The 11,637-nt window shown below is 35.5% G+C and overlaps 1 protein-coding gene and 1 pseudogene across 2 annotated transcripts; one reads left to right on the top strand and one right to left on the bottom strand.

Moving 5' to 3' along the window:
• The first annotated feature begins 1,312 nt into the window (after nucleotides 1-1,312).
• LOC145598664 (uncharacterized) lies at nucleotides 1,313-4,991 on the top strand (annotated as a pseudogene). Its single transcript, XR_014103595.1, has 2 exons — nucleotides 1,313-1,531; nucleotides 3,749-4,991. The product of XR_014103595.1 is annotated as an uncharacterized LOC145598664 (transcript).
• Nucleotides 4,992-5,316: 325 nt separating this feature from the next.
• On the bottom strand, nucleotides 5,317-11,335 carry LOC145598700 (pentatricopeptide repeat-containing protein At3g12770-like). Its single transcript, XM_081655080.1, has 4 exons — nucleotides 10,886-11,335; nucleotides 8,023-10,089; nucleotides 6,322-6,563; nucleotides 5,317-5,673 (listed from the first exon to the last, which is right to left on the bottom strand). The coding sequence occupies exons 1-2, from the start codon at nucleotides 11,151-11,153 to the stop codon at nucleotides 8,150-8,152; spliced, it is 2,208 nt and encodes a 735-aa protein (XP_081511206.1). The 5' UTR covers nucleotides 11,154-11,335; the 3' UTR covers nucleotides 5,317-5,673; nucleotides 6,322-6,563; nucleotides 8,023-8,149.
• Between the last annotated feature and the right edge of the window lie 302 nt (nucleotides 11,336-11,637).

Here is an 11,637-nt window from a genome sequence, read left to right as displayed (position 1 = left end):
GAGGAAGTGTTGCGTAATAAAACATTAGTATGCTTTAACAAATAGAAAACAGTTGCAATCAGATAAAACGAATGAAAAAGGAAAGTATTGCGATTATTACGAAACGAGTAGAGCAATATCTAATTAACAACCACTCACCAAAACGCCCCGTAGAGGGTTAATCCAAGGCAATTAGTATTAGGTACTACTAGAGTACTATTCTCATGGTACTCCAACATATTAAATGAAATAACACATCTTTAAAACAAAATAACATAAAAAGCTGTGAGAGTATATAAATCAATAATAAACCTAAAATAAGCAAAATTTCAATTTTATTTCTCTCTCCACTTTCTCTATCCCCACCTTTTTTCTCTCTAATTTCTCAGCCCACCATTTTAGCATCATCAAATCCTTCATTTTTCTCAACAAAAACCACAAAATTTCATTTGATTATTATTTTAACCACTCAAACAAGCACAAATTTGCTCAATCAAAGCTGAAAATCAATTTCACTACATAAAAAATGGTTTATATTCATGAAAAATATAAAGAAACGACAATCATGAACAAGAATGACCAAACACAAAGTAAGTATATTTAATTTGTTTTGTTTTTAGATTAATTAATTGAAAATGATACTGCTAATTTGAACTAAATATGTTAATTTGATTTGATTAAATCGAAATCTATGCTATTTTTGAATTTGCCAAAATGTCGTGTTGTTTTATAAAACTTTATGTTATTTTACTAATTAAATACTATGTTGTTCTACTAGAACATTATGTTATTTTACGCAAATCTTGTGTTGTTGTTTGCTAAAATAACCTTTATGTTACTTTGCTAAAACATTGTGTTACTTTACGTAAACCATGTGTTATTTTGATAAATTCTAGTGTTATTTTGTGGAAACCTCAACCCGTGTTATTTTATTATAAACTTGTGTTATTTCACACGAACCTTGTGTTATTTCACTGAAATCATTTGTTATTTTGCTAACAGATTATTGTGTTATCATACTTGAACTTTTTGTTATTTTCAAATGTAGGTTATTTTTACAGAACAATACGTTAATATCCTTCTCTGAAAAAAAAAGCTCAATTAATTTCAAGTAAATTAATTTCTATATAAAATTTCTTCTGATATAAATTTGTTCGATTCTTTTTCTCTTCTTTAAATAAAATGATTTCATTCAAATTGTTGTTCAAATTTTATCAGATTCTCACAAATATAAAACACTTAATTGATTTTTAGGGTTTTAATTTTTCTGATTTTCGTAATTTGAACAATTAGCTCTTCAATTTAACAAAATTTCTTAATAATAGAGTGATTATATGAAAAATAAAGTAAGACAAAGGGGAGAGCAGAAGAACAAAAATAGAAGAAGGATTTTTTTTTTAATTAAAAAGCCAATATTTGACCCCTTGGAGTATCAGGAGTACTATAGAAATTGCCTGGAGGGATAATCCAAGGTGCTTTTCAAAATTCGCCGCCAATCTCCCGTCTCCTGCCGTTGCTTGCCGCCGCCTCACTTATTGGAACAGCCGAACAGGTAATTCTTCTGATTATTTTTGGGTGATTTATGTTGTTTCAATCAATTTTAATTTCTGGGTCAATCATGATGTTAGAGCTTACTGATTACCGGAACTTTTCATGCCAATTTGAATTATATTTACAATAAAAGTTCGTAATTTGAGAGTTGTTTTGCTGAAATTAAAGTTAATAATCAGTTTTCATGTGTTGCGGCGTTGAAAATTTGTGGAAAGATATAACCAATTTGATAACAGTTGATTGTTCATGAGTTTTCCTGATTTTTGTTATTTTTTATTATTATTTTTTTTTATTTGGTTGATTAATAGCTTTATGTGGGTGTTACTAGTATTGACTCGAATTAGAAGTTTAATTCGGGTGATGGTGGATTTTATTAGTGATTATGAGTTTTGTGAGGCATTGAACCATGTAACTTGGGATTAAGGCTTTGTTGTTGTTGTTGTTGAGCCATGTAACTTAGGATGGGATACTCGTGTCCAACACGAGTATGTGTCAAGTTGGTGTCTTACCCATGTTGAGTGCCAAGGATTAGAGACACAACTTGAGTATTTGAGGTGAAATGAAGAGTCCAAGTAATATATAATGTGAGAATTTGGGAAATTCTTTGTGTTTATTGTCATTATATAAGTTGTTTTACGGAAGTATATTACTCAATTATAATCCTATTTCTTCAAATTGGTTGCTACTATGGAGGATGAGCATTGTGTAATTTGTGTTTGACCCAACTCATTATCGAGTAAGTACCCCCTTTGGCTTGGCCGTGGAAGAACATGACCCTGATATGAGTCATATGACTTGATACTTATTACCAACAGTCCCTTTTGACTTGCCCTGAGATTAATCACCTTGACCCGCCATATGATCAGCCTTAAGAACAATCATGTTCAATACATTATTGTTAGGATTGGAGGAAAATGTGGGTAAACAATACTTAGATTTTTATGCAGAAAAAAACGAACTTAAGAATCAAGTCGAGCGACTTGTAGAACTCATATTTGAAACTAGTACAATTCTCTATGCAGTAACCCTAAAATGCTGCTAGATGCTCGGGTTTTTTCGACAAGCCTTATGAGTTTGGGCCAGTGGGCCTCGGTTGATCTCACGACTGGCAAATCTTGTGAGCTGCAGTTTAGAATTGTTGGCATAAGTCGTTTTGAGAGCCTTAGGGGCTCTACATTTTACTTTTGGGACATGGGGTTTAGCTCTTCTGCAATTCAAAGATTTGAGAGCCAAGGGGCTCTACGTCATACTTGTAGGACCTGAATTTTGGTCTTTTATGATTCTCAAAGGTGCCATTTAGCATTTGTAGCCCTTTACATGGCTACATGCTTAACTCCGCTAAAAGCAAGCTGTAACTTTTAGAGTTCAGAAGTTTGTCTTCATACTTTTTCCCTCCATGTGGGAGAAAGTTTTTTGTGAGATCTTCAAACTGTGTTCTTTGAGAAGCATTTTCCCAAATTTTCTTCTCATAATTAGCATAAAATTGTCGTGGCAAGCACCTAGACTTTATGATTCTAAACATGCATAAATTAACCTCATTACACTTCGTAGCTTGTTAGAATTACTCTGTGTCTCAAAGTGGGTTCACTTCTTAGAGTTGGCAACTTGGCACAAATCACTTAAATTGTTTCTAGGCAACAAATTGAGCAATATCGAATACACATCTACTATATGTCTATATGTCTTATAAGATGGTTAGTTTGAATAAGAATATAAGGTGTTTGGTTCACGAAATATAGGTATGAGGTATGGGTTTAGAATGACTAAAACCCATACCATATGTTTGGTCGTCAAAATTATGAATTTCAAACCCATACCTCAAACCCATGAGGTATGGGGTTTAGAAACCTTTGGGGGGAGGTGGGTTTGGCTCATTCCATTCCCTTAGGTATCAAATAAAAGGAGAGAATAGTGACATATTCCATTCCAGAATTAAACCAAACACATGGTATTAAGTATCAAGTTCCAACCCGATACCACCTTAACCCCATTCCTGATTCCAACCCCATACCACTCTGTGAACCAAACGCCCGCTTAAGATAGTTATCATGGGACTGGAAAGCAAAACACCTTACTTAACAAAAGACACTCTTATACATGAAGATGAATTGCTAATGTTGACAGAAACCATGATGACTATGTTTGACAGTTGTTTTCTATTTTGGGGTTAAGTCTTTGTGATTGTTATTTATTGTTTTTATTTCTTCTCTGCTTTTAGGTGTGCTATCGTTTTTTGTTTTAGAAAATGAAGCAAGAAGAAGTAACTTGTTGCCAGATTCAAGAATGGTATCCAAAATTTAAACCAGTCTCTATAAAGACCTTTATCCATGAACTCCCTGAATCCTTTATTCAGTATCTGGTTGGAGATTCTGGCCCTTTTTCTGCTTCCCATGTCTGTGTCAAATGAGGACGCCTTGCCCAATAGGATTCATAAACCTGAAGATGAGGAGGACTACCAAGTGTCTGAAGGATCTGAAGATGAGTCAGAGCCATCATCACCACCCCCTTCGTTCCCAGAACTCGAGCTGAAGATCAAAGATTCAATCGAATCCCTTGGTGGTGCTGTCTTTCCCAAATTAAATTGGAGTTCACCAAAAGATGCTGCTTGGATCAGCACCACTGGAACTCTCAAATGTACTTCATTTAGTGACATAGCTCTCTTACTCAAAGCATCTGATTCTGTAGTCCACGATTTGTGCCATCCATATGATTCATGCAGTGACAAGATTTTGTCGAGACCCCCTCAATTCTACCTTGCCTTACGCAAATGGTACCCCTCTTTGAGACCAGAGATGGAGTTCCGTTGCTTTGTCCGTGCTCAGCAACTTGTTGGAATTTCTCAACGTGAAGTCACTGCTTATTATCCTGCTGTACTGGAAAAGAAAGACGAGCTCAAAGATCTGATCCATGATTTCTTCATTGACAATGTTGAAGGGAGATTCAAATCCGAAAATTACACTTTTGATGTTTATGTTACGAAAGACAGGAGGGTGAAGTTGATTGATTTTAATCCTTGGGGTGCATTTACACTGCCGTTACTGTTTACTTGGGAGGAGTTAGAGCAAGGTGGAAGGTTAGAGGAAGAGGTTGCTTTTAGTATAGTGGAAAGCCAGCATACAGTACGCCCAGGTTTGAAGACCGCAGTCCCTTATGATTATATAGATATGAGCGCGGGAAGTGGCTGGGATCAATTTTTAAGGAATGCCGATGAAGAGTTGCAGCAGCAGATGAGGTCTCCAGAAGCAGGTGCATAAACATTTGCCATATTACAGTATTACTTTTGACTTGAAGTCAGAGTACTGATGCTGTATGAGTTTTGTGGTCTCCTTTCATTTTATTTTTTTATTGTTAGTGTTAGGGGTTATTATCACCAAACTTTATTATGTTGGAGTAGTATACTATCAACACAAAAACCTTTGTCATATTATCTTAATAATAATTAATTTAATTTCATTGATAATAATTTATTATCCAAACTCTAATGTTAAATTATCCCAACTTTATTTTGCATTGATTTCGTGTATACATTATCTTAATTCTTAAGTGACACTAAATAATATCATAAATAGATCTAATTGTGAAGTATGGAGTAGTTATCAATACAAATCTTATGTTATACTCATAAAAGATTAATAATTTCCATTGCTCATTATAAAAGGATCTTCCTAACAACCGCCTTGGGGCTTTAGATAGCTAATTAATACGGGTGATATATGTGCTTGCAAATGGCCTCAGATGAGCATTTTAAAACAAATTAAACAAAGTTAATTAAAATGTGTGTGTATTTGCAGTTTTGCACACTAGGGCAGGTGAAACAACCTTAATTTGAAACAAGATATTCCATTTATGCCGTGTCCTTGCACCTGTTACGGACTGTGTCATCGTGTCTAAATTAATCAAGCTTACAAATAGGCCTCATATAAGCATTACAGTTGCAGGCTTGGTCCTATAAATTCCAGCTTTCCAGAATCCAGATCATAAACCCAAAGAGGACCTCATGCACTCACGCTCCAAGAAGATGATAAATAGACTATGTAAGGATGCCGGGAAGCAATGTTTTGATGGACAGCAGACACAGTTCTAACAGATGCCAATCTGAACATTATAACAGCCATAAAATGTTATTCCGTACACCATGGCTACCTGCAGATTTGATAAAAAAAAAGAAACCAATTAGACTACAAGAACAACACAGCTACAAAGAGTACACACAAATGTTCACTTCAACTATAATTTTCATCTTCAAGAAGTACTCAGCAAATGATAATGCAACGTTGAAATATAATACGTATACAATTTCATATAGATATTTTATACATTTGCATAAGATGAAGTGATGAACATTGATCACCCAACAAGTAGGGGTGAAATAAAATTTGATTAAATCCACAGCCTAACTCAATTTGAACCAAATTAGTTATTTGGTTTGAATTATCTATTAAATCGAATTTTTGGATCAGATCGAAGGTAACTAGTTAATAAAGAAAAGAAAAAGAAAATAAAAAATGTTGATGTTATATTTTTCGACTCCTATGTTTGTTATGTTAATTGTGAAGACTGATTTATGTCTTGCAGATCATTGTGTAAGGGTTGAAGTAATACAGTATTATATCAACATATTATTCATATGATTCTAGCATAACAGCCTTTTCAACTCCCGATCTTCAGTCCTGAAAAAATTTTAAGCAAACTTTCACTTGCACATGTTTCATTTTCATAAGAGACCATTCAACCCAACTCATGGTAATCAGTTTTTGATTCGAAAAAATAAGGGGGTTGAAGTTGGCTTACCTTAACTAGAAGACATTTGAAAAATATTGATGACAGGGCAACCTTCAGTCTCTCCTCAAAAACTTCCCTGCAGTATATGTAGTTGCTTAAAAGCTTCCAGATATCATAACCGATCTTGACTTCCTTACCACAGCCATAAAGGAGGAACTTTGACTACATAAAGTCCTTGAATTACTCAATCCTCAGGTTCATTCATCATTCTCAATCAAGACAGCATGCTCAGATGAAAGTGCGTAGATATTCTGTGTATCAATATTAAGTACAAATCAGAAGCGAACAGATGGTTATATGAATTATGAAAGCAATTAGTAGCAGGTTCTGTGATCCAGCACAGAAGAATATAGAAAAAGCTCCTTTCATATCTTAGAAGATCAATAATCAGTACATCATCAATAGACTAAATAATTCTACATACAAAATATGGTGAACATACTTTCAACTAGACTGAGACTATATACTCATTCAATCAAGCAACTCAGAATGAAAAAAAATATTTTTAAAAAGGCCCTCTCATTGTAAAAGAGAGACCATAAACAAGATACAGGCACTCAACCAGTATTATGATCCGCCAATTTTCCAATATTGTCATTAATATGATTCAAGTCATTCAACAAACAGCTAGTAAAGAATCTGGTTTCTAAAATTACCACTGAACAATAATATAAACTTTATTCATCCGATTTCAAGCATTAGCCATCAGTCCACCATTCAAAAAAAAAAAGGGCAAATTTCCAAAAGCAAAACATCTGGGTAAAGGAAGATAATTGTTCCAGCAACAAATACCAAAAAAGAAAAAGGGTGCATTGGCCACAAGGCTTGCCTGTATGATACACAATGGCATTTGTGGTTGAGTCATTGTAAATTTGTAATTGAGAATCTGAGAGCTAAGGGCATCTAGGATTGTATTATTTTCTGAAATACAATTTTGTCATTGTGACAGAGATCAGGAAATCTCAAGTATAGATAACAAGCAAGCTCATATCTTTGATCAACGTAAATTAATTATTTTTAAAGCCAACTTACTTGGAAAAATCAGAAGAAAATGATCCATATATACACATTAATATTACTGAGCTACTGATTAATGTCTACAAAAGGATAACTTTTCTCCAAGACAAAAACTAGTCGCAAATCAATAATTGTATGTAGTAAAGCCATTTCTTAGCTGATTTCAGTGTCTCAATGACCGCAGTCAGTCTCAACTCAGGGTTTAGGGTATTAGGAATCATTAAAGCTTGATAATATATGAAAGTTTACATAAACTTTCTATCAACTACAGTAATATTTAAGACACAAAAGCTTTTAACAACTTAAAAGTATTCATAGCTCCTAGAAATAATATTTGATCACTTGAAAAAGGAAATTGGACTAGTCAACAATGGAATTGGATGGATGGAGTAATAAAGATTACACAAATTACGATACAGCACACGCCAATATTATTATACTAATACCTAGCTCTTAAAATCTTAATCTTGCATGTGAATCATACTTCCACAGAACCACAGGCCATAGTCTAATCCAGAAAAAATAAATAAAATAAAATAAAATGGAACAGTAAATTGACTTGCAGCCAAATATCAATTACATTAAAGAAAAAAAAAATTCATTTTGAGACCTGGACTGCCACACATATAATAGATGCCATACAAATGGTCATGGTGCTAGAAACTATCTACAACAATACAATGCAATTGGTACCTGGCAAATGTGGCCATCATACTCCATCAGTGTGTACTGTATAGTTCTTTAACCCTTGGTAAAATGTGCTCTGAAGCATCTCCTCTAGAGTGGTTCAACCAAATCATCATAACATGCGCAAATGCTTTCACCAGTAGTCTCCACAAGAACAAACTCCATCTTTGAAATGATGAAATCGATTAGCATCTCGAATAATTATTTCTCGATTGGTGAATTTTGATATAAGCTTAATAGCAGAGTGACAGTTGACACATGCCCTGAGATTTTTTGTTATCCGAAGAGTGCTTCCTGATGGTGTCGAGATGAGACCACAAGCAACTGCTAACCTCTCACTATGATTACAAAGACTCTCCTGCATGTCCTCAGAACTTAAATCATGTAAATTAGATTCTGAATCAGGGGAAAATCCAGCCTCTTTCAACCTCCTCTCCAAATCAGCAAGCTTTTTCCAAATTTCCTCATATCTTGGATGTGAATTGTCTCCTACACGAAATACTTGGAGCTTCCCATTGATTTCAATAAGACTAAAACCAAAATCCTTGCTCAACCCTCTCTCCTTCATAAGCTTGCGAATTTCATTAACCTGATCCCACATACGTGCTGCAGCATAAAGATTTGATAACTGTACGTAGTGTCCAGTATCATATGGATCTATCGCAAAAACTTTAGCAGCCGCGTATTCTCCCATTTGTACATGGCGATGGATTTTGCATGCACTCAGAAGGGCACCCCATACTGTTATCCCTGGTTGTATGGGCATTCTAACAATAAATTTGTAGGCTTCTGCCAAGTAGCCAGCATGACCAAGCAGATCAACAACACAGGCATAATGTTGGTGAAGAGGCTCTATGCCATAATCTTTCATGCTATGAAAAAAAATCCATCCCTCTCTGACCAGTCCTGAGTTTTTACATGCCAGAAGAAGCCCAAGAAAAGTGACATCGTTAGGCATCACTTCAGCTTGCACCATTGCATCATAAAGATCAATAGCTTCTCGGCCACGACCATGCAATCCATATCCCACTATCATGGCACTCCAAACAACAACATCCTTATCACGAATCTTATTGAAAACTTGCCTAGCCACTTCCACACTTCCACATTTAGCAAACATATCAATAAGTGCTGTTTTGACATATACATTATTTTGGTAATCACTTCTATTGACATAATCATTCATCCATCTCGCCAGATCAATTGAACCAACATGAGCACAGGCTAGAATAGCAGCCCTCAGAGTGATAGAATCTGGCTTCATATCTTTCTTCTTGGCCAATAGTTTGAACAGCTCTACAGCTTCCTCAGCATAACCATTTTTAGCATATCCAGAAATCATAGCATTCCACAATATCACATTTTGTTTATTTATCTGATCAAATAAATATCTTGCCACCATCACTTCCCCACATTTTGCATACATAGCCGTAAGTGAAATTTGCAAATCTTCTTCCGATTCGAGACCCATTTTAAGGACAAAACCATGTAGAGATTTCCCTTGTTCCAAATAATCAAGATCAGCACAAGCTCTCAGAACACTCACTAGGGTAATCCAATCAGGCTTCATTTTCATCATCCTCATATCACTGAAAAGTCTCAAAGCCTCCATGGAATTACCACTTTGTGCACATTTTGATATAATGGTGGTCCAAGAAACAACAATTGATCTACTACTACACAACAAGCCATTATAAGAAACAAGCTTCTTGGCATAATCAATTCTACCACACTCAGCATAAAGTGAAACCAGTCCACTTTGCACAAACATGTTAGAATCATGCCCAAGCCTACATATATGCCCGTGGATAGCCCCACCCATCTGAAGAAGCTTTAATAAGCTGCATGCCTTGAGCACTTGTGTAAGAATATAGTAATCAGGACTCACCCCAGCCCGCTTCATTCCAGCATACGTTTCAATTGACTCACGCAACATATTACTTTTAATATATCCACCAACAATTGCATTCCACAAAAATACATTTGGTTGAGGAAAGGCATCTAAAACCTGACGAGCATAGCCAATGTCACCGATCCTTAAGCATGCATTCATAAATTCAGAGACCAAAAGGCTTTCTTTAGTATCAATCAATCAATCAATCAAAGCCTTAATCCCAAAAGTGGGGTCGGCTAACATGAACCAAATTTGATTATTCCGTGTAGTCATCAACATAAATCTTTCTCCTCCATCCCTTACGATCCAAAACTTCATCCTCACGTAAATCCATGCACTTCATATCCTTCCTCACTCCTTCCAACCAAGTCATCTTTGGTCTCCCTCTTCCTCGTTTAATCCCTCCATGGTCCCACTCTTCCACTCTTCGCACCGGTGCACCCTCGGGTCTCCGTCTTACATGTCCAAACCAACGCAGACGATTTTCCCTTAATTTATCTACAATGCCCGCCACACCTACTTTCTTGCGAATAACCTCATTTCTGATTCTATCTCTTAAAGTGTTTCCACACATCCACCTTAACATGCGCATTTCCGTAACCTCCATCTTTTTAATATGCTCTTTCTTAGAAGCCCAACATTCTGTACCATAGAGCAACACTGGTCTTATGGCAGTCCTGTAGAATTTTCCCTTCAACTTTAAGGGAATGCTGCGGTCGCATAACACTCCCGTGGCCGCTCTCCATTTAAGCCACCCTGACTTAATCCTGTGGGTCACGTCTTGATCAATGTCACCATTCTTCTGGATGATCGACCCTAGGTACTTAAAACATTCACTCATGGTCAAATCCTTTCCATCCAAACTCCGCCAGTGGGTTTCCCGCTGCCAGTCCCAAGCCTGGATAAAGGAGGAGGGTTACGGTAGGCCAGTGACAGCCAGTATAAAACTTCGTCACATCCCATGACATGAGCTTTCTTTAGTATGAAGTCCAGAAATTATAAATTGGGCATGAATCTGCTTCAAATCAATCACATGAGCTGAGCTACTCAAAAGAGATTTATAGAAGTTAGAAGCATCAGGGACATGAATTTGATGCTTAAGAAGAACAGCTTGGTCATTACAGTTTTCGTCAATATAATCATTTACACAATACAAAGATGAAAAACGAGGCCTCACATTAGAAAATCTCAATTTTGAAGAAACAGAAATCAAAGCAAATAAAGCAGGAAAGTTCATGGACATAGCAGCTAATTTCTAAGGAAAACTGAAACCCAATTATGAAGTATTATGAATTTATGATACTCCTGATTCTGTGGGTTACTCGTGCTTATTGTCCTCTAGATTCGTCGGTTTTTGATGTAATAAACCTTTCCTTGTACCGAATGATCCAATCGAAAAATCCTCAATCAACCATTATCACAATGAACTCTTCCCAATAATCTGAGAATAGTGACCAAACACCAAAAAATTGAACAAAAATAAGGTTGGAAATATCCAGTAATCTAAGATCATAAACCAACAATCATGCTTCATTTAATCAAGTACATAGAAATATTTTAAACGGAATTCATTGATTTAGAGCATTTTGAAAGGAAAATCATGGCACCAAATAACATACAGAAACTCAAAACAAAAATTATGTATCCTCCAAATTGGTATTCAATTAAATTTTTAAAAACAAAATTAAATAAAAGCTTATCAAATTTTCCAATAAGTTGACATAAAA

Source organism: Chenopodium album, chromosome 20 (genome assembly GCF_948465745.1).
Source record: "Chenopodium album chromosome 20, dcCheAlbu1.1, whole genome shotgun sequence".
Classification (NCBI taxonomy): Eukaryota; Viridiplantae; Streptophyta; class Magnoliopsida; order Caryophyllales; family Amaranthaceae; genus Chenopodium; species Chenopodium album.
The sequence above is the reverse complement of the archived record's forward strand: the minus strand, read 5'-3'. Positions and strand labels throughout refer to the sequence as shown.

Excerpts from the sequence above, each read along its gene's own strand:
- LOC145598700 (XM_081655080.1), bottom strand. The coding sequence starts at position 11,153 with ATGTCCATGAACTTTCCTGCTTTATTTGCTTTGATTTCTGTTTCTTCA. Across the intron at positions 10,090-10,885 it reads TTCTGGACTTCATACTAAAG|GCCTTTTGGTCTCTGAATTT; the intron begins AAAGCTCATGTC and ends ATACTAAAGAAA.